Source organism: Vulpes vulpes, chromosome 5 (assembly GCF_048418805.1).
Source record: "Vulpes vulpes isolate BD-2025 chromosome 5, VulVul3, whole genome shotgun sequence".
Taxonomy (NCBI): Eukaryota; Metazoa; Chordata; class Mammalia; order Carnivora; family Canidae; genus Vulpes; species Vulpes vulpes.
The window spans coordinates 3,098,028-3,117,747 of record NC_132784.1 but is presented as its reverse complement, the minus strand read 5'-3'; the positions used below and the strand labels follow the sequence as shown (position 1 = coordinate 3,117,747).

Below are 19,720 nucleotides of genomic sequence, written 5' to 3'. Positions count from 1 at the left end.
GTCGTGTAAATAAGCCTTCATTCATTGTGCAAGCACCACATCCTGTGCTAGCCACGGAGGAAGTGTCCTCCCTGGAGGGTCGGAATGAGCCACCCACCCACCCGGAAGTGAGTGGGAGGATGAGCCTCCCACTACCTTCTGCCCCCTGGCCAGCTGCACCCAGAGGATCAGCGTGTGCCCTTGTGGGGGGAGCAGGGAGCCTGAGGTGCTATGGGGACCACAGAGGGGCTTGGGGGAACCACAGTGGCTGCTGGCCCAGAGTGGAGTAGCCAAGGCCGGATTTCAGGAAGGAGGCTTCCTGAGTGACAGCAAGGGTGGGGGTGGAGTCCTTGTTCCTCCTGATGATTTGAGGGGTACAGTGGCAGGATTTACCGACCCGATTTAAGCACAAGGATCCTACTTGTTTGCGTGAGCATGTGGCCAAGGGTGAAAGGGTGGTCGCCAGAGGCCCCCATCCTCATGGTCAGGGTCACAGGGTGGAGCAGCCGCCTGGCTGTGGCCCCCCAGGGCCACTTGTGCAGAGTGGGACCACCTTGGGGTGGAAGCTGGTCAAGCTCCCACGCAGGAGGACGTGAGCTGCCGGGTGCCCCTGCAGGAGTGGGACAGGTCAGGACGAGCAAGGCTGGGAGCAGTGGCCCATGACCAGGGCCAGGAGACCCCAGGCGCTGAGGCTCCCATGTCCCCAGAGGACCTGGAGCTAAAGCTTGTGGGCACAGGCCTGTCCTAGGCTCAAGGCCCCTGCATCTGCCCTATGCCTTTGTGGAAGGAAAGAGAAGAGCCCATAGCAAGGGAGAGAAGAAAGGCCTGGGGAGGAGACAGAGATGAGGGATTAGGGGTAAAAGGGGGGTTCGTGAGCAAAGAGAACGGGGAGGAGAGGGAAGAGGGGAAGAACCGGTGGATGGGGGCGGGAGGGAAGGAGAAGAGGTGAGGGGGGAGGAAGAGGGGAGGAAAGAAGGAAGGAAGGGGAGGCCACAGACAGGGAGCAGAGATGCGGCGTGGAGGCAGCAACGGGAAGGGGCACCAGGAGCAGGGTCACTAGCAGGTAGGGGGCCATGGAGGCAGAGGGCAGGCAGGAGGCCCCTCAGGCGGAGTTGAGGCCCACGGACTTGGGGTGGGCCTTGCGGGCAGCCAGCTCCGACAGCTTCTTCAGCCGCTTCTTCAGCTCCAGGGGAAACTTCTCGTAGCATCTCTTGCACACGGGCTTCATGTCGAACTCCACAAACTTGTTCCTGGGGAGGAGGTTGGTCAGTCAGGAGGGCTCCTGGCCCCACCACGTCAGGCTCTGCAGAAGCAGAGCCCCGGCCCCTAGCAGTCCAGGTTGCGGGGTGAGCTTCCAGCCAGAGGTCACGGAGGATGAGGAAACAGGCTGCCAGGCCTCCTTTCCCTCCCAGAAGCCTCTGATACTCCAGAACCATCCATAACTCCCTGCTGTCCTCAGAAACCCGGGTTCTGTCTCACCTCACAACTCCAGCCACTCTGCACCTCCTGTGGCTTCCTGGAGGAGCCAGTGGTCGGACTCCTCGGCCTTCACATGTGCTGTTCCCTGAGCAGAATGCCCTTCCCCCGCCAGAGCCCAGGGTCTTTGCTGCTGTATTGGAGGCTCGCCTCCCCCCAACCCTCACGATGTCCTGGGGGCCCTGGCAGCCCCAGGCCCCGACCACAGCAGGCTTTCTGGAAAAGCCTGACGAAGAGCCCAGGGGAAGCCCACTCAAATGTGAGCTCCCATGGCAGGCTCCAGGAGGAAGAAGACACGGTGCAGTCCCGTCTGCCCACACTGGGCCCCCCCGAAGGCCGGCACCACTTACTTCAGGGTGAGCTTGCTGTTGCAGGTGGAACAGGAGAAGCAATTCACGCACCAGGCCTTGTTGAGGGCTGACACCACTGCGAGGGGCGGAGGCAGGCAGGCTCAGCAGGCCCAGGCTGGGTGGAACCAGCTGGGCCTGCAGCTGCAGGACTCACGTGCCAGAGGGAGAGCAGACACATGCAGGGGGGCAAGGGGGCACAGGCCAGGGACAGAGGATCCTTACCATCGCCCTCAATCACATGGCTGCAGTTATAGCAGACGTCCCCAAAGAGCTGTGGATGTAGCAGGTGTCAAACTCGTGGTGGGCAGTCACGCCCTGGCGCAGGGCCAAGGCTGCCACTGACCCCCATCCCACCCCCCAACAGCTGCTCTCAAGCATCCTCCTCAGACTCCTGGGCCCCTCCTGCAAGGTGCAGCCTCAGGCCTGAAGTGAGGGCACCCCTGGCTCAACAGAATCACCACCCTGGGACAGACCGCAGGCTGAGGCATTGCTCCTGGGGAGAACCCCACTACCCCTGCTGGGGTCCATGAGAGGGCACGCCCCAGGGCCTAGCCCCTGACCTCTGTGGCACAGCCACTGGGCAGCTCTGCAGACTGGGAGGGAGGAGGATGGCGGCACGCATCACTCCCATGAACCTAGGATGCCCACAGCCCTCTCATTCAGTTCCCACAGCACGTCGGGGCCAGAGTCTCCCAGGACGCCCAGCACAGGCTCTGAAGGGGCCACCCTGGTCTTCTCCTGCCCCAATGGGTGCCGGCTGTGTGCCAGCCACTCATGCCACCTCGCCTCCCTGAAGGCCCCACTGGCCCCCGCTTCACAGGCCCTGCCCGTCCACTGTCTGCCCCCGGACCCCACCTGGTTGTAATGGGTCTCACAGTAGGCCAGGCCCTTCTTCTCATAGTGCCGGTGCCCCAGGAACGGCTTCTCACACTTGGCGCAGACAAAGTGCTGAGAGGAGAGAGGGCAGCAGGGCAGCTGAGGGCTGGAGCGACCACCCCAGGAGGTGGAGGGCCACCCTGGAGTCGGAACTGACAGGCGGCATGGACCTGCATGGACGGCCCGCAAGGCAGCCAACCCCACTCCTTTCCTAATGCGCAGTGACCCAGCGCCATCCTGTCCAGAGCTGCTCTTACCTGCCGCAACCTCAGTGCCAGCTGCCGCGTGCTGGCGAGGTGCCTGTGGCAGGGTGGCCCTCTGGGGGGGCTGCTCTGTTATGAGCATGGTGCCTGCCTGTGTCGGGGGCATCCCCTACAAGCCCCGGAGCCACTGAGCAGCGTCTTCCCATTCACGTGGTGTGTGGGGATCTGCCCTCGTCACCAGGCTCGGGGCCAGGGCCTGCATCGGAAGCCTCCCCAAGAAGCCACCCATGGCAGGGCTTCTGGGGGACGGACTAGTCAGGGCCCCAGGGAACACAAGCCTCCCTTCCAACGAGTGTCGGCAAGGCCATCGGAGCACAGCGTGGAGGCGAGTGTCCCAGGTGCCCCAGGCACACACACCTGAGGAGCTCCACCAGCAGGTGTGCCAGCTTCTGTATCTACATGAGGCTGTACACAGCCAGTTCTGCCAACCATAATGCCAGACGGTGCCTTTAGGCAGACTGTCCCCAAAGTTTTCTCGTGACTTTGGAATCTTCTAGGCCAGGAGGGGAGAGGAAAGTAGGTGGATGCAGCTGCCTGACCGTGGTCTGAGCCTACTACTGGCTCCTGCGGAGGCCAGGGACAAGGAGGGGCAGCACCCAGAGGAAGAAGCAAGCCGAGTGGCCTGGCAGTGGGAGTGTGGAGGAGCTGCAGGGCCGGACTCCAAATACAACGGTGAGCCCACCGCCACCTCCTGGCCTCGCTCACCTCCACGTGCCACTGCTTGCCCAACGCGTTGACCACACGGCCCTCGATGGGCCGGCGGCAGGCCCCACAGATAGGGACGCCCATTTTGTCATGGCAGGGCAGGCAATACAGCTCTCCCTTCAGCTCTCGGGCCTCTGCGGTCAGCTCCTTCCTGGAAGATAGAGCAGAGCCCCAGGTGACACCCCTGCCCCTCTTCAGGGCTTGCACTGGCACGGGCAGGTCCCCCTGCCCCCTCCAGCCCTGGGGAGCAGCTTCTGGAGAGGCCCCTGTCTGGTCCAATAGAGCGCCTGGAGCAGACGGCTCTTTGATCCCTGGTCCCTTCGAGGACTTCCTGTGCCCCAGACAGGCCCCAGGGCACAAGATTCCTGCACAGGCCTCTCAGAAGGCCGCCTGTGTTGTGCATTGTCAGGCCCTCTGAGAAGCAGATCTGTTCTCTGGCCCCTCTGCACCAGACTGAGCGTCTGGGGCATGCACGAGGGATCCTCTGCAGGATCCCCTCCACCCTGCCCTCGCCCTCCAAGTGTTTGATCCCTTCCTCCCAGCGTCCTGGGGCCCAACCCTCCCTCACCTTGTCTCCAGCGGGGCCTCATGCAAGTGCTCCCTGAACACTGGAGAAAGGCGTTTCCTGCAGTGATGCTGCTACCTCCACCCTGCACCCCCTTTCCAACTGGTCCACCCACCCTGTTCCATCACTGCCCCAGGAGGGGGGCACCCACCCAGCTCACCACCTGCCCGTTACACACATACCCGCAGTGGGTGCAACTGAAGTGGTCCGGGTGGTAGGCGTCGTTCTTGAACATAAGGGGCTGCTCATCAATGACCAGATGGCACCGCTGACAGACATACTTGCCCAGGCCCTTGGCCTTCTCTCGGTTGTGACAAGGCCGGCACAGGTGCCTGTGGGAAGTGAGGCAGGTGTAAGGCCCGACTATCTGCTCCCCCTCTTCCTTGCCAGACAGCATGGTCCACCTCTTGGGAGAAGAGCCCCGGGGACTCCCGCCTGCAGCTTTAACAATGCCTCTAGGCCTCAAGAGGCTTGGCCAGTGGTCCACGAGAGCAAGCTAATCCTGCGGCCAGGAAGTCTACAGGTGTGCCCTCTACCAAGGGGGCCCTGCAAAAAATGACCAGAAAGAATGTTGGCATTTGCTGTCTTCGGATGGCAGAGCAAATGTGCTAGTTTTCTACTCCCCGCGTTTTCTGAGCCTAGAACATCATATGGAATAGAGTGGACATTTCATTGCCATTTGCTGAAAAATTGACTTTTATTTTTCAAATGTCTTTGAACATGGGTGCATGAGTAAATCATGACTATCAGCTTGAAAACCCTGCTGTGCCCAGCGTAGTGGCCAAGGGTGCACACCCCCTTCCTTTGGGGTCTCTCAGACAAAGAGGGACCCATACATCTACAGGCTTTCTGTATCCAGAGACAAGCACAGCTGTGTCAGACGGAGGACCCCAAACCCAGGAACTATCGTTACAGAGACTTTTTTGTAAAGACCTCATAGTAGTTTCTCATGCTACTCCTTGCATTGGGCAACAGCTGTGCTCTCTATTAAGGGAGAAATCAACATGGTTTCTGTTTCCTTGTGCCTCAACGATGGCAGGAATTTACACGCAGGGGCCCGAGCAAAGATGTACAAGGCCCCAGTGCACTACTCCCATCCCCACCTGCCACCTCATCTGTAAGCCGTCCTGATGCATCCGGGCCCTCCCCTCCTGCCTTCCCAGGCGCCCATCCAGGGGGAGGCTCTCTACCCCTCAGCAGCCCCCATGGGGACCTAATACCCACAGTCAGCCTCTTTTACAGGCAGATCAAGGAATCTAGTTCAGAGATCAACTCTCAGACTCAGGATCCTGCAAGTGGGTATGATGGACAGATCCTAGATGCCAGGGAGGCCAACCCACTGTCCACAGCCTCGGCTACGTGCCTGCCACCTCACTTGGTCTGGACTCCCCACAGCGTAACACTGCTGGCTGCCTGCCTTATGCATGTCTCATCTCCCCAGCTTGTGTGAAGGCCAAGGGACCAAATGAGTGCCCAGGAGCCACTTGGTAAGCTGCTGACTGGCTCCAGGCTGTGCCCCACACAAGGTGGCCCCGTAAGCTGAGTCTGCGGTACATGAGTGAATGAATGATTGTAAAAGAGAGGAAGGAGAGACAGTGGGAATCACCTCCCATGACAATACAGCCAGGCCAGAACTAGGAGTCGGGACCCTCAGCAGGGCCCCCGGGCTCCACCTACCCACGGGACACAGACGGGCCTGTCGTTGCTGCAGTCGTCATCTCCCTGACCAAGGCTTTGTGCCTTCGGTGCCCGGAGCCCTGTGCCTACCCCACTCACCCAGACACCCAGACAGGCCCAAGCAGAGCTGCGCCCTGCACCCCCAGCCACCAGACCTCTGTGGCTTACCCTCTCCACATCACACAAGCCACCTGCTTGTGTCTCTGTCACACACACAGCATTTATTCCCTATGACTCCACTCCCAATTTTGGTGACTACTCTTAGCATTAGGACAACACTCAAGCCGAATGGAATAACTTTTGTTTCAAAGCTACAGAAATTAGCACAACTCCACAGAATTCTGCTACGACAGTCGATTCCCTCACAGTCGGATTCCTACTGTCAGCAACCACCCAACAACAGGAATAGCCGGTCAGACAGCCTTGTTTCAAATTCATGTGAGCCGGTCCTTCCAGATCTCCACGCGGGGTGGCACAGGGGAGCAGCCAGGCCCTGAGCGCACACTTGCATGCTCCACTGGCTTCCAGCAGAGACCAAATCGAGGAGCCCTGCACCCCACAAGAAACCCCAGATAAGAAACGTCTTTTCCTTTTTTTTTTTTTTTTAAGATTTAATTTATTTATATTAGAGCGAGAGAAGGAGAAGCAGACTTCTTGCTGAGCAGGGAGCCTTGCTGAGCAGGACTTGATTCCAGGACTCCGAGACCATGACCTGAGCTGAAGGCCGACACTTAACTGACTGAGCCACCAGGTGCTCCGAGAAGCATCTTTTAAGCAGACCTGATCCCAGCACCAAATCCAAAGACAATCTGCAGAATTTTTTTCTTGGTAGAATGAAGATGGAACCTAAGAATTCTGGCATCAAGGTGCAACAGAAAAACTGGAACAAACCAAAACTAACACACACAAATCTTAAGTTTTGGAGTGACACATGCTTGGGCACAATTCTTTTTTTTTTTTAATAATAAATTTATTTTTTATTGGTGTTCAATTTGCCAACATACAGAATAACACCCAGTGCTCATCCCGTCAAGTGCCCCCCTCAGTGCCCGTCACCCAGTCACCCCCACCCCCCGCCCTCCTCCCCTTCCACCACCCCTAGTTCATTTCCCCGAGTTAGGAGTCTTCATGTTCTGTCTCCCTTCCTGATATTTCCCACTCATTTCTTCTCCCTTCCCTTCTATTCCCTTTCACTATTATTTATATTCCCCAAATGAATGAGACCATATAATGTTTGTCCTTCTCCGATTGACTTACTTCACTCAGCATAATACCCTCCAGGTCCATCCACGTTGAAGCAAATGGTGGGTATTTGTCATTTCTCATGGCTGAGGAATATTCCATTGTATACATAGACCACAGCTTCTTTATCCATCATCTTTCGATGGACACCGAGGCTCCTTCCACAGTTTGGCTGTTGTGGACATTGCTGCTAGAAACATCGGGTGCAGGTGTCCCGGCGTTTCATTGCATCTGTATCTTTGGGGTGAATCCCCAGCAGTGCAGTTGCTGGGTCGTAGGGCAGGTCTATTTTTAACTCTTTGAGGAACCTCCACACAGTTCTCCAGAGTGGCTGCACCAGTTCACATTCCCACCAACAGTGCAAGAAGGTTCCCTTTTCTCCACATCCTCTCCAACATTTGTGGTTTCCTGCCTTGTTAATTTTCCCCATTCTCACTGGGGTGAGGTGGGATCTCATTGCGGTTTTGATTTGTATTTCCCTGATGGCCAGTGATGCAGAGCACTTTCTCATGTGCTTATGAGACATGTTGGCCATGTCCATGTCTTCCTATGTGAGATTTCACTTCATGTCTTTGCCCATTTCATGATTGGATTGTTTGTTTCTTTGGTGTTGAGTTTAATAAGTTCTTTATAGATCTTGGATACTGGCCCTTTATCTGATACGTCATTTGCAAATCTCTTCTCCCATCTGTAGGTTGTCTTTGAGTTTTGTTGACTGTATCCTTTGCTGTGCAAAAGCTTCTTATCTTGATGAAGTCCCAATAGTTCATTTTTGCTTTTGTTTCTTTTGCCTTCATGGATGTATCTTGCAAGAAGTCACTGTGGCCGAGTTCAAAAAGGGTGTTGCCTGTGTTCTCCTCTAGGATTCTGATGGAATCTAGATCTTTCATCCATTTTGAGTTTATCTCTGTGTCTGGTGCAAGAGAATGGTCCAGTTTCATTCTTCTGCATGTGGATGTCCAATTTTCCCAGCACCATTTATTGAAGAGACTGTCTTTCTTCCAGTGGATAGTCTTTCCTCCTTTATCGAATATTAGATGACCATACATTTCAGGGTCCACTTCTGGGTTCTCTATTCTGTTCCATTGATCTATGTGTCTGTTTTTGTGCCAGTACCACACTGTCTTGATGACCACAGCTTTGTAGTACAACCTGAAATCTGGCATTGTGATGCCCCCAGCTATGGTTTTCTTTTTTAAAATTCCCCTGGCTATTCGGGGTCTTTTCTGATTCCACACAAATCTTAAAATAATCTGTTCTAACTTTCTGAAGAAAGTCCATGGTATTTTGATAGGGATTGCATTAAACGTGTAAATTGCCCTGGGTAACATTGACATTTTCACAATATTAATTCTTCCAATCCATGAGCATGGAATATTTTTCCATCTCTTTGTGTCTTCCTCAATTTCTTTCAGAAGTGTTCTATAGTTTTTATGGTATAGATCCTTTACCTCTTTGGTTAGGTTTATCCCTAGGTATCTTATGCTTTTGGGTGTAATTGTAAATGGGATTGACTCCTTAATTTCTCTTTCTTCAGTCTCATTGTTAGTGTATAGAAATGCCACTGACTTCTGGGCATTGATTTTGTATCCTGTTGGGCACAATTCTAGATGCTGCCCCTTCCTGGCAAGTTACTTCACCCCTCTGAACCTGTTTCCTGATCTGTGAAATGGGCCATAATCTCAACTGCACACGATTATGTGGAAAACGAGGTTAAAATTGTATACATAGTAGTTACTTCTCAATGATACCTATGTACATTTTTAATGTTTTAACTAAAAAACTTAAAGGTCTTTTGAGATCAAGCACGGTGATTCTGTTCCCAATGCTATTATCTGGGGAAAGACAGGGAGGCATGCTCAGTAGCAGCCACTGCCCACACCTGGACCCCCAGCCTCGAGCCACCCCTGGGAGGGGTCTTGGGGACACCTAGGGAGTGGGCAGCAGTGGCCATCTTCACAGGCCTCCTGTCCAAAGGAGGAGCCCGCACAGGTAAGGGCCAGCCTCGTGGGCTGTACCATGTCCCCACAGGCCCAGACAGCGCCCCATTATGAGGCAGCCCGCAGCTGTGCCTCGCTCAAGATAAAGGCCATGATTTATTCCGCACGTCCGAATGGAGCCTAATTATACAGGGCAAGACACAAGGACCCTACAGCAAGTGTCCTGAAAGAGTCCCCTCTCATTCCACCAAACAAGGCTGCTCAGCCTCTCAGCCTCCCCATTCACTGTCCCCCTCTACTGTCCTCTGAGCAGGCTTGGAAGCCCAGGCCTGTTGCCATGGCGGCCAGCCCCTCCCGCCCCCCCCCCCCCCCCCCCCGTGGGTAGGAAATTATCCCCTGCTGAAACGTCCTCTTGTCTCTGCCAGCCCCAGCCTGCCCCCACCCCACCCAGCCCGCGCCCACTCCACGTCTTCGAGCAGTCACACACCCGACTTCTGTGATGCTTGGTGGCCAGGCTGGGGGTGGGGGTGGGGGCCCTGGGCCTAGGACACACTGGAATATTCACAACCCAGTGGCGGCAGAGGCAGCCGTAGGAGTGGCCCACCACACAAGGAACCTCTCGGAATGAAGCAGCCTTTCAGGGCCAGAGGGGCTGCAGTCTCCCCTCTCTCCTTAAATAGCCAGGCTTCCAGCGGCACGGAGCCCACCGCCAGCGCCACCACCCACTGACCACAGCCCACCTGCCGCCCGCAGCCCTCCTGCCCTTGTGCCTGCACCCAGCTGTGAGAGGTAAGGACAAAGACCCAGTGAGGGCAGGCAGGGGGTTTAGGCGCCACGCAGAGGCCAACCCAGAGCAAGGGCAGCACTGGGTGCCCCTGTCCCTGAGACACTCTGTGATGATGGCACCACCTACTTATTGAAGGCTGCCTTTGTCTGGATCACAGCAGGCCCGCTAGGAGTATTCCTATCCCCTTGTCCAGGCCTTACGGAGGGTGACTGCCACGACAGTCAGCTGGAATCAGAATCCAGGCTCTCCACTGCGAGGCCACCAGGGCGCAGGGAGGAGCCAGATGGAGCAGAGAGAAGAGGTGCCGGCCTGTGTGAGGGACTGCAGTGTCTGCCCACCAAGGCCCTGCCACCTTGGGCCTCTTCCTACAGCCCCACCTACAGCCCCACCTGCCCAGGCCTCCCCTCCACGGAGGCCCAGGACCTGCCTCTGATGCTTGCCTGACCCACAGCCCCAGACCCCCCGATGTCCAGGCCCAGGCGCCCTCCATGTGCCCACGCCACCCTGCCCTGAGCAGCCCCACGGAGGAGCCCACAAGGGCAGGCCAAGGCTTGCATCTCTAGGGTACGCATAGAGAGGGAGACAGGGGCCCATTTCAGACCACACTGCAAAAATCAGTATCAAAACTCCTACCATGGGAGAGGCAAAGAAACCTCAACAAACCAGAAACAGGCCTAAAAGTATTTTTAAATTGAGTCTCGATCCCAGAGAGAGCATTGTGCATGCAGCCTTCAGTGGTGGCGGGAAGCCGAGGGCACTGGGCAGGAGGCAGACGGCCAGGTGCTGCCATGACCACCAGATACCACAACGGGCCAGCAACCTGTGCAGCCAGGCAGGCCCCACAATCGATGTAATGCTCTTCGGTTACCATCTTGAAACTCCTACTTTGGGATAAAGGGCCGACATTGTCATTTTGCACTGGGCACCAAAAATGACATCACCCTTCCTGGGGCCAGACCCCGAGAAAGTGCCGCTGAGCCCAGGAGACACTTCCAGCATGAGCCCTGAGGCTGAGCCACACTCCCTACCCTGGCACCCGGCACCCAGCAGCCTCCAGAGGCCAGGCAGTGCTCCGGGAGGTGCTGGGTGTCCCAGCTAGGTGTCCCTGATCTGACTTCCAAATCTAGGACCACCGTCCCCAGCCAAATGACCTTGGGCAAGTTAGCCGATTTTAAGCCTAGACTTCTTAATCCCAGGTCTGTGCAAGGAAGCTACCGATGCAGAGGCCTGGCAGACTGGGTAGTCAGTACCTGCGAGCAGCCCTCCGGGAGGGGCCGGGGGTAACTGTACTGAGGGGCGGAGTCCAGGCATGAGGGGCAGCCCAGAGCAGAGGGTATCCAGCTCCCCAGTTCTACATGACCCTTCCCTCACTTGGCCCCATCCCCTCTCCAACAGCCAGGGCTTCCCTGGCTTCAACACCTTGGGGTACACACACCTGGAAACAGCAGGAAGGTAGCCTCTGTATTGGATTTCAGGCATCCTGACCCACTCTGGAGCAGGGGAAATCATCTGGGCAAGGGAACTTCCCTGGATCCCTTCAATAACTAACGTGATACCGTTAGGAAAGTACCCCCACTTTCCCCGAGGATGGTGACTGGCCAGATGCTCTGTGCCACTCACTTGCATCGCCCCTGGCTCTCTCCTGCTTCAGGCAGCCTGCCCTCACCCCTCCATGTGTGTGCTGAAGAGACAGGGATAAGGGGGATGGTTACAGGACCCCAGGGGTGATTGATGAAACATGATGGGGAGGGTCCAGCTGCTGCCCAGACTGACAGCTCGGCATACCCACAAGCTGGACCACCTGCTCTGTTCTGTCTACTGAGAGGGAGCATGCCAGGCCCCCCTACATGCCTCTGTTCTTCATCCATGCCTAGGGATGGCACCCAGCCTCCTCCTCCAGGAGCTGCTGTGCTCAAAGAGCTGCCACCATGCCTCCAGAGGGAATTGAGGCCAGGAGACGCTTGCCGAGAACTTGCTCCAGCTGCCTGCCTGCTCGGTACAGAGCCAGGCTCAGCCAGGATCACATCCCTGACCCTGCCATGGCCACAGCCTGTGCTCCTCCTCCAGCTGCTGGGATGCCACTTCTCTCCTGTGAGCCCCTCTCCTGCCCCTGCAGCCCAGCCACATAGGTGGGCAGTGTGGGTGTCAGGAGGCCAGGCTTCCAGGGAGGCCCCAGAAGCTGCCCTGCAGGTGAGGGTCTGCCAGGCATGAGAACGAGGGGCTGGCAGCAGCCCAGGGATGCAGGACATGCGGGTCAGGTGGAGGCTGCTCTGGCCCTGATGTCCTGCCCTCTTCTGCCCACACCTCCCACTCCCAGGGCTGGTGAGGGGGGCAGGGTATTTGGGAGCCTCCCTCTTCTTTTTGGGTCTCTTGAGTTGGCCAATATCAACACAGGAGTCTGTTCCTCTGTCAGGCAGGCAGCAGGGAACACCCACCCAGAACTGGAGTTTGCTAAATATAAATGACCCATGGCTGGGCTCTAAGCTGGCCCCCGCAGGTGTGGGTAAACCAGGCTAGGGAGGCCAAGCAGACAGGGCCCCAGGCCTCTCTGGGGCAGCCAGACTTGGCTGGAAAACCATAGCCAGTCTCACTACCTCTGGGAAAAATAGCTCTTCCTCTCCTAGAAAAGAATCTGCCTCCTGGTTGTTAAACTACTCCGGGTGGTAAAATCTCCCCTACTGGCCTGGGGCCCAAGGGCAGGGCTTTCTGAAATACAGGTCTCCACCCTGTAGGATGTCCACAACGGAGTTGGTAGGCTGAGTCCAGAAAGCTTGGGACCCAGCCCTGGATGGCTTTCAGGTGCCAACGGACAGCAGGCCCCTGACTTCCCAGGAAACTGCCCGTCACTATACTGCTGTTGGGGCCCTTCTGGGTGGCAGGTGTTGGGGGAGCTGTGGTCAGGGGCTGACAGGAGAGGAGCACAAAGCCCTGATAGGCTTCGCACTGCGGTCGGTGGGAAATGCCACAGGGCCTGGGTAGGTGGGCCAGGAAGGGTCCTGAGACTTAGGGTGAGCAGGGTTCACCCTGCAAGGATGAGGCCAAAGAGAAGCTGGCCGTGCTTGCATGCACCAGGCTCTCAGAAATAGGTGATTTAGGGACGCCTGGGTGGCTCAGTGGGTTAGGTGTCCAACTCTTCATTTCAGCTCCTAACCTCAGGGTCCTGGAATCAAGCCCTGCGTTGGGCTCCCTGCTAAGCCAGTAGTTTGCTTGAGGATTCTCTCCCTCTGACACTCCCCCCACTGAGGATTTTTCCTCCTCTCTCTATCTCTCCCACATAAATAAATAAATCAAAGAAAGAAAGAAAGAAAGAAAGAAAGAAAGAAAGAAAGAAAGAAAGAAAGATCTACCCCGCCCACCCACTGGGAGTTGAGTCCAAGAGCCCCTCACTCCATCCCCTGCCATTCAAAAAGAACACTTGGGAGCATGGCAGAAAATACGGGAATGCTCCCTCCATCCCAGAGCCACCGTCCCCATGGTCTGAGAGAGTGGACCTCTGGGACACCCAGCCCCAGGGCCCAGGCTCCTGTGTGCCTGGCAGGGAGGCAGCTGAGCAGTGGGAAGTGAGCCGCAGCAGTGGCCTGGCAAGCTCCAAGCCCTGGCTTCATTTTTGCTTTGTGCTGAGCTTCAGAGAGGCTCTGACACTCACTCCCCCCAGGTGAACACAGGAGCTGCCTTCAGTAGTCCCCAAGGTGATGCCGAGCTAAGAAGCTTCTCGGGTTCCAGGCTCTGGAGCCCATCTGCTTGCTCCCTCCAGGCTCGTCCCCCAGCTCTGCTTCCGGCTGAAGCATGAATGGCATAGAGGTGGCTTCCTCGGGTCTGACTGCTAACTCCTCCCTGGCCACCGCACAGCAATGCGGCCAGGAGACGCCCCTGGAGAACATCCTCTTTGCCTCCTTCTACCTCCTGGACTTCATCCTGGCTTTTGTTGGCAATGCCCTGGCCCTGTGGCTTTTCATCCGGGACCACAAGTCGGGCACCCCTGCCAACGTATTCTTGATGCACCTGGCTGTGGCCGACCTGTCCTGCGTGCTGGTCCTGCCCACCCGCCTCGTCTACCACTTCTCTGGGAACCACTGGCCATTTGGGGAAATCCCGTGCCGGCTCACCGGCTTCCTCTTCTACCTCAACATGTACGCCAGCATCTACTTCCTCACTTGCATCAGCGCTGACCGCTTCCTGGCCATCGTGCACCCCGTCAAGTCCCTCAAGCTCCGCAGGCCCCTCTACGCACACCTGGCCTGTGCCTTCCTCTGGGTGGTGGTGGCCGTGGCCATGGCCCCGCTGCTGGTGAGCGCACAGACGGTGCAGACCAACCACACGGTCGTCTGCCTGCAGCTGTACCGGGAGAAGGCCTCCCACCACGCCCTTGTGTCCCTGGCCGTGGCCTTCACCTTCCCGTTCGTCACCACCGTCACCTGTTACCTGCTGATCATCCGCAGCCTGCGGCAGGGCCCCCGGGTGGAAAAGCGCCTCAAGAGCAAGGCGGTCCGCATGATCGCCGTGGTGCTCACCATCTTCCTGGTGTGCTTCGTGCCCTACCACGTCCACCGCGCCGCCTACGTGCTGCACTACCGCGGCCGCGGCACCTCGTGCGCCACCCAGCGCGTCCTGGCCCTGGGAAACCGCATCACCTCCTGCCTCACCAGCCTCAACGGGGCGCTGGACCCAGTCATGTACTTCTTTGTGGCCGAGAAGTTCCGCGACGCCCTGTGCAACCTGATCTGTGGCAAAAGGCTCTCAGGCCCACCCCCCAGCTTTGAAGGGAAAACCAACGAGAGCTCGCTGAGCGCCAGGTCGGAGCTGTGAGCCCCAGGACAGGGCGACAGGAGGGGACCGACGCCAGCCTTGGGCCCACCCCCGCCGCACTGCCACAGACTGTCCTCGGAGGGACTCCCCCGCCGGGGCACCTGCGACCCAGACTGGAGGAGTGTGACTTCTTCCCAGTCCGCCCCCTCCAAGGGCAGAACTCAGTACCCAGCACCCGGCTCCGGCTCCGTCTGATCTGATGCGCAAGTCCCTAACACTGGACACCCCTCGAAGGGCCCAATCAGCCACCGTCTGCAGAGACTTTGCTGGCACTGCTCACTGCTCACTCGCACTTACTAGATATTCAGTGACTGCATCGCGTGGGGGTGGGAGGGGAGGCCAGGGGAACAGCTCCTGAACAATGAGCGTCTTTCTTTCCCAAGGGCTGCTTGCTAGACTCCCAATGTCCTTCCCGCCACAAAGAACACACAGCAGCAAAGCTCTGCAGAAAGAACCCCAGGAGGCAGCTGCGAATGACTCAAGAGAAGGCGGAGCAGGAATCTTGGTGGAGGGGTAAGGACTTTGAGTTCCCTGGGTGGCGCCTTTGCCAGACGCCCCCTAAGTTTAGGGGCCATGGACTCTAACTCCTAGCTGAGTATTGTAAGCACCTGGCCACCAGGTGACATCCAACACTGCGGTCTCTGGGCACGTCACCCTGGTTCTGGGTTCCGGATCCCTCCCGCGGTGAGCCCACACGGGCCTGCATGTAGCCCGACAATCTCTGGAGCTGCCTAATCCCTGCTGAGTTGGTGGTGCACACAGCACGGTGGACAGATATGGGGAGCCAGGCTCCATCACTGCCTCAGGACACCTCCAGCAGGGAGTCATGCCTGGCATGTGACCCTGTCTCCCACTAGCCCAGGACAGCAGGGGCATCCTGAGCCCTGCCCCCTGTCAGGAGGCTTGACCAGCCACAGGGGGCCAACCTTTGAGCTGTTCTACTCCCTGGCATGGCACCTACCACCGTGGCAGGTCCCTTTTGGCACTTGATCATACTGATCATAACCATAACTGTACTGTGATGCTGAAGGTTTTCGTGAGTGGGTAACATAACCACCTTCCCAGACCTCCTCCCCTGCACCCAAGAAGGCAAAGCAGAAGTGAAGACAGGAGAAGCCAGGCAGCACAGGCTTTTGCCTCCGGTTCTGACAGCCCCCCATGCAGGCTCGCCCCACGTGGACACTAAGTCCTGTATCACAGGCCTCAGAGGGCTGGCCCAGGCCAGGGGGTCTGAGCAGGGCCGCGCTTCCATTACTTTACTTCTCAAGTGCTTCCAGCCGCTCCCAGGACAGAGGGCTCAGTGTGAGCTGTAGCTCAGAAGGAGAGAGGGCTTGCTCAGGCCCACACCCTGCAGGTGACCTCCAATTGGCACGGGACTCCTGTGACACCATCTGCCCCCCCAGCCCGCCCGTAGACAACGATACAGGCACCTCCTGCCCAGTCACCTGCAGATACCCAGAGCAACAGCAGTCAACATGGAGCAGGCAGGTGGGTGAGATCGCTATAGGCAGTGGTCAGAGCACGGGATACAGTGGCAGAGAACAGAGGGGGGAAAGGTAGGAGAGGCCGGGGAGTCAGACAGACGGGTAGGGTGGGTGGTGATCTTCATCAGCACAGGGAGACTGGTAGTCAGCAGAAGAGAAACCAGTTTGTTTGGGGCTGTTGTTGCCTTGGGATGCCCAGTGGACACCAAGCAGACATGGTACACAGGCAGCTGAGGACCCCAGGGAGAGGTATACATGGGGTGGAGGCATGTCCACCCCATCCGGATTGTCCAGCACATGCCTGCCAGCCAGGGCTCTGGGACTTCGGACAGACATGAGGGCCATGTACTGAACCCCAAATCCGAGAGAAGAGGGCCCAGCACAGCCACGAGGCAGGAGGAAACCACGAGAACACAGGGTCCTGGGCACCGGGGCAGGAGGCACTCCAGCCAGAAGTGAGAGCTGCCGTGAAGCCTGCTGAGAGGTCAAGAGAGGACCAGCAGGCCCCTGTGGGTCTGGAGGGCAAGAGGAATGACCAGCCTGGCAGCGGGGAGGATGTGAGAGGAGGGTGCTGGAACAAGCTGGAGAACCACAGTGGGAGGGAGCACAGCTCTGGGAGAAAGAGGCAGACTGAAGCAGAGAGCCCTGCCAGAGAGGGTGGGGAGCCACGGGACGCGGGGAGGAGCAGGACAGGGCCTCCATGGTGCGCTGTGACTGAGGCAGGGGCAGTGCCAGTGCAGGGAGCAGGGAAAGTCATTGTGGGGGGAGGCCCTTGCTCTGGAGGGCAGGAGGTATAGAGATGGTTCTGGGAGATAAGAGCCAGGCTTCCTAGAAGCCAGGAAATTAGCCTACCAAGGAAACTGATCCTGAGGTGCCCTGAATTGAAGAGTCAACTTGGGCCCCCTGGTTCAATGATTTCAGCGGGATTTAGCTCTGGGCACGTGGAAGGAGGTGGGTAGTGGGGTCAGTGGCGTGTGGTGGCCAGGCAGCAGTGATGACCCACCCACTGCATCTCATGGCTCCTGCTCCGGCCACCTTCCTCCTGGCTGCCTGTTGTCCATCTGCTCCTGGGAGCACCCTCAGGCCCGAGGCAGGTGCTGACTGGTCACCTCCTGCTCTCTCCAGCCCTGGCTCTCACCTGTAAACCAGGGGTCTCTTCTGCTTTGCAGGGACCCAGCATGTGGCACATACCACATGGGCCTGGTGCTCACTGAGCAGTGCCTGGGTGAGGGCCCTCCCCCCACCCAGAACCCGCCCACCTCACCTGCCAGCATTCTTCACGAAGCCCAGGTCAGCCAGCTCCACGTCACACAGCTCACAGCGGAAGCACCCCGGGTGCCAGTTGTTGTTCATGGCCTTGATGACGCGGCCAATGATAAACTCACCTGGAAGAGATGGGTCCCTGCTTGCTAAGGCAGGCGTGTGCCCCCCCCCCACAAAACCCCTCCTAGGCCCTGCCCACCCTGGCACTCGCCTGACCCTCAGCCTGGTTACAGTGCTCCCCTCCCAGAGCCTGGGAAGGTGATGCCTGCAGACGCTGGGGCTCAGAGAGGGGGTCAGGGAAGTGCGCCTGTAACTCCCCGCCCACCTGCCCAATCCCAGGCACACAGAGGAGTGTGCTGCATCCAGCCCTTACCGCAGGATCCACAGCATGGAGCAAATAGCATTTGGAAGTCATGTTCGCAGTACTTCCGGCCTTCAAACTGCAAACGGGCCAGCAGAGAAAGTTCAGGCAAACCCTCATCATTCCCCCTGAGCTGGTCAGTCTTTCTTTGTTGGATAAGGACCCGCCCTCATGAAGGCTAGACAAGCACCCCAATGTGTGCAATTGCTACCGTTGCAGGAAGCAGAGTGCAGCACCCAACCCTCCCACCAGAGAAGGCTTCCTGGAGGAGATGGTAAGGAGCTGGAAGAGACTGCAGGGGTTGGGGGTGCTGAGAGGAAGGCATTCCAGAGCCTAGAGATGGGAGGGAATCTGCTAGAACTGGCCCTTTCAACAGGGCAGGAGGGCGTGCAAAGTGAGGGGTCTCCAAGAAGTTGGGAACCTGATAAGGCCAGACCTCCAAAGCCACTGTTGTTTGCGCAAGACCTTGGCCCTGGTGGTCCTGGGAGGGAGCCGAGGGCTGGGATCAAGTCTGATTTATAAATGTCACTTGGCCCTACTTCCTGTGTGTCTCCTCTGTGTGAGAAGTCCATTTCCCCCCGAGGTCACAAGAGCCCCAGAGTGGGGAGACAGAACAAGGGACACAGGAAAAATATGGGGGCCTGAGGAGAACCCTAAGTCCTGCAGCCAGCAGCAGCCACTCTGGGCACCAGCCATCATCCCCATCTGCCGGGGTAATGATGGCCCTTGCACCGGCCCCAAGGGTGGCAAACCTTGCCTCTGCCTTCTTCTTCTTTGACAATTTTCTCTTCCTTTAAAAAAATGTTGGTTTGCCCTCTTCTCTGAGATGAGAATCCTGTTGGGCTGCAACTGAATATAGCCCTACCCAGTGGCCTGTGGAGGTGGCAGGGTGTGAAATTCATTCAGCAACGCACATTTCCTGAGCATCTACTGTGTGCTGGGCTTTGTTCCAGGCACGTGGCCGCCTCAAACGGAGCTGTGCCTCGGCTCACCCTGCCTCCACAGCGGGCCAGCACCTCCTAGGAGGCTGGCAGACTCCTTGAGGAACAGCTGCCCCGACGCTGCCAGAAGGAGTTCACATACCACGCAGCCATCTGTCAATCCCATCGGCTGTACCTTCGAGGTCTCTCCAGCCTCTGCACCCTGGGCACCACCTCCACTGCAGCCCCAGTGGTGCACTGGTAAATGATTACCCACCAGCCCTTCGGAAAATGGGGTCCAATCTGTAGCATTTACCAATTTCTATGGTGTAAATATTCCCTCCATGGACAATGCCATACCAACATGCCATCAGCATGGAGTTAAGTATGTGCAGCGGCCATCAGGGTACTGTTTCTACCACCCAGAGACAATAGACAAATAACCTCAAAGGCATAGATGATAATAGGAAATAATAAAATAATTAGGAAATGGTGGATTTTGAGTATGTATTTCCCTTGTTTTCAATAAAATTTTATCTCACTGTAAATGTATATGATTTAATTTTGAGTAAGAGTTATGTTTAGTCACTAGCTGGCAAGATTATTGAAAATTCACACAATCTGCTCTCATGAGCCAGTGGGGCCCAGTCTAGACTGCTTTACTTGATCTGGATTTTTTCGGTAATCCAGCTTCTGGTCCCACCTGTTCTCTAGCTTCTGTGACTGCCCACATTAGTCTCTCCTCAGCACAGCAAGGAGAGCGGTCCTCTTCAGATGTCAGACATACTCCTCCTACTGCACCCCAAATACCCTGCGTGCTCTGACCTTAGGGCCTTTGCACCTGACAGTGCTCTCTGCTGAGTGCTCTTCCTGCAGATGTGTGCATGGCTCCCTCACCACCTCCAGGTCTGCTCAGACATTACCTTCCCTGATCACCCACCCTCTGAACCCTGAGATTCCTTATAACCAGAGCACTGAGCACCATGTGATATACCACATATTTATATTTATTGTGTTTACCATCTG

At 57.2% G+C, this 19,720-nt stretch overlaps 2 protein-coding genes across 18 annotated transcripts in view; one reads left to right on the top strand and one right to left on the bottom strand.

The window, feature by feature from the left end:
* Nucleotide 1: 1 nt before the first annotated feature.
* Nucleotides 2-19,720, bottom strand: part of LIMS2 (LIM zinc finger domain containing 2) — a 68,282-nt gene continuing 48,563 nt past the window's right edge. For all 8 annotated transcript variants that reach the window (XM_026015691.2, XM_026015689.2, XM_072757467.1 and 5 more), the window contains 8 exons: nucleotides 17,787-17,853; nucleotides 17,415-17,535; nucleotides 4,397-4,546; nucleotides 3,650-3,800; nucleotides 2,661-2,753; nucleotides 2,028-2,076; nucleotides 1,806-1,881; nucleotides 2-1,229 (listed from right to left, as the gene is read on the bottom strand). In XM_026015691.2, coding sequence (XP_025871476.2) covers nucleotides 1,082-1,229; nucleotides 1,806-1,881; nucleotides 2,028-2,076; nucleotides 2,661-2,753; nucleotides 3,650-3,800; nucleotides 4,397-4,546; nucleotides 17,415-17,535; nucleotides 17,787-17,853 — 855 coding nt within the window. In that variant the 3' untranslated portion in view covers nucleotides 2-1,081. The remainder of the gene's footprint in view (nucleotides 1,230-1,805; nucleotides 1,882-2,027; nucleotides 2,077-2,660; nucleotides 2,754-3,649; nucleotides 3,801-4,396; nucleotides 4,547-17,414; nucleotides 17,536-17,786; nucleotides 17,854-19,720) is intronic.
* GPR17 (G protein-coupled receptor 17) lies at nucleotides 9,534-19,242 on the top strand. Of its 10 annotated transcripts, none has more exons than XR_012001476.1 (4): nucleotides 9,534-9,862; nucleotides 13,584-16,154; nucleotides 17,320-18,048; nucleotides 18,728-19,242. XR_012001476.1 is itself a non-coding variant. In XM_026015692.2 (2 exons), the coding sequence occupies exon 2, from the start codon at nucleotides 13,647-13,649 to the stop codon at nucleotides 14,664-14,666; it is 1,020 nt and encodes a 339-aa protein (XP_025871477.1). In that variant the 5' UTR covers nucleotides 9,534-9,862; nucleotides 13,584-13,646; the 3' UTR covers nucleotides 14,667-19,242. The 10 variants fall into 10 exon arrangements, 2 of the variants coding, with proteins under 2 accessions (XP_025871477.1, XP_072613570.1); XR_012001478.1 differs by having other exon boundaries at nucleotides 9,775-9,862; nucleotides 13,516-16,154; XR_012001475.1 differs by lacking the exon at nucleotides 17,320-18,048.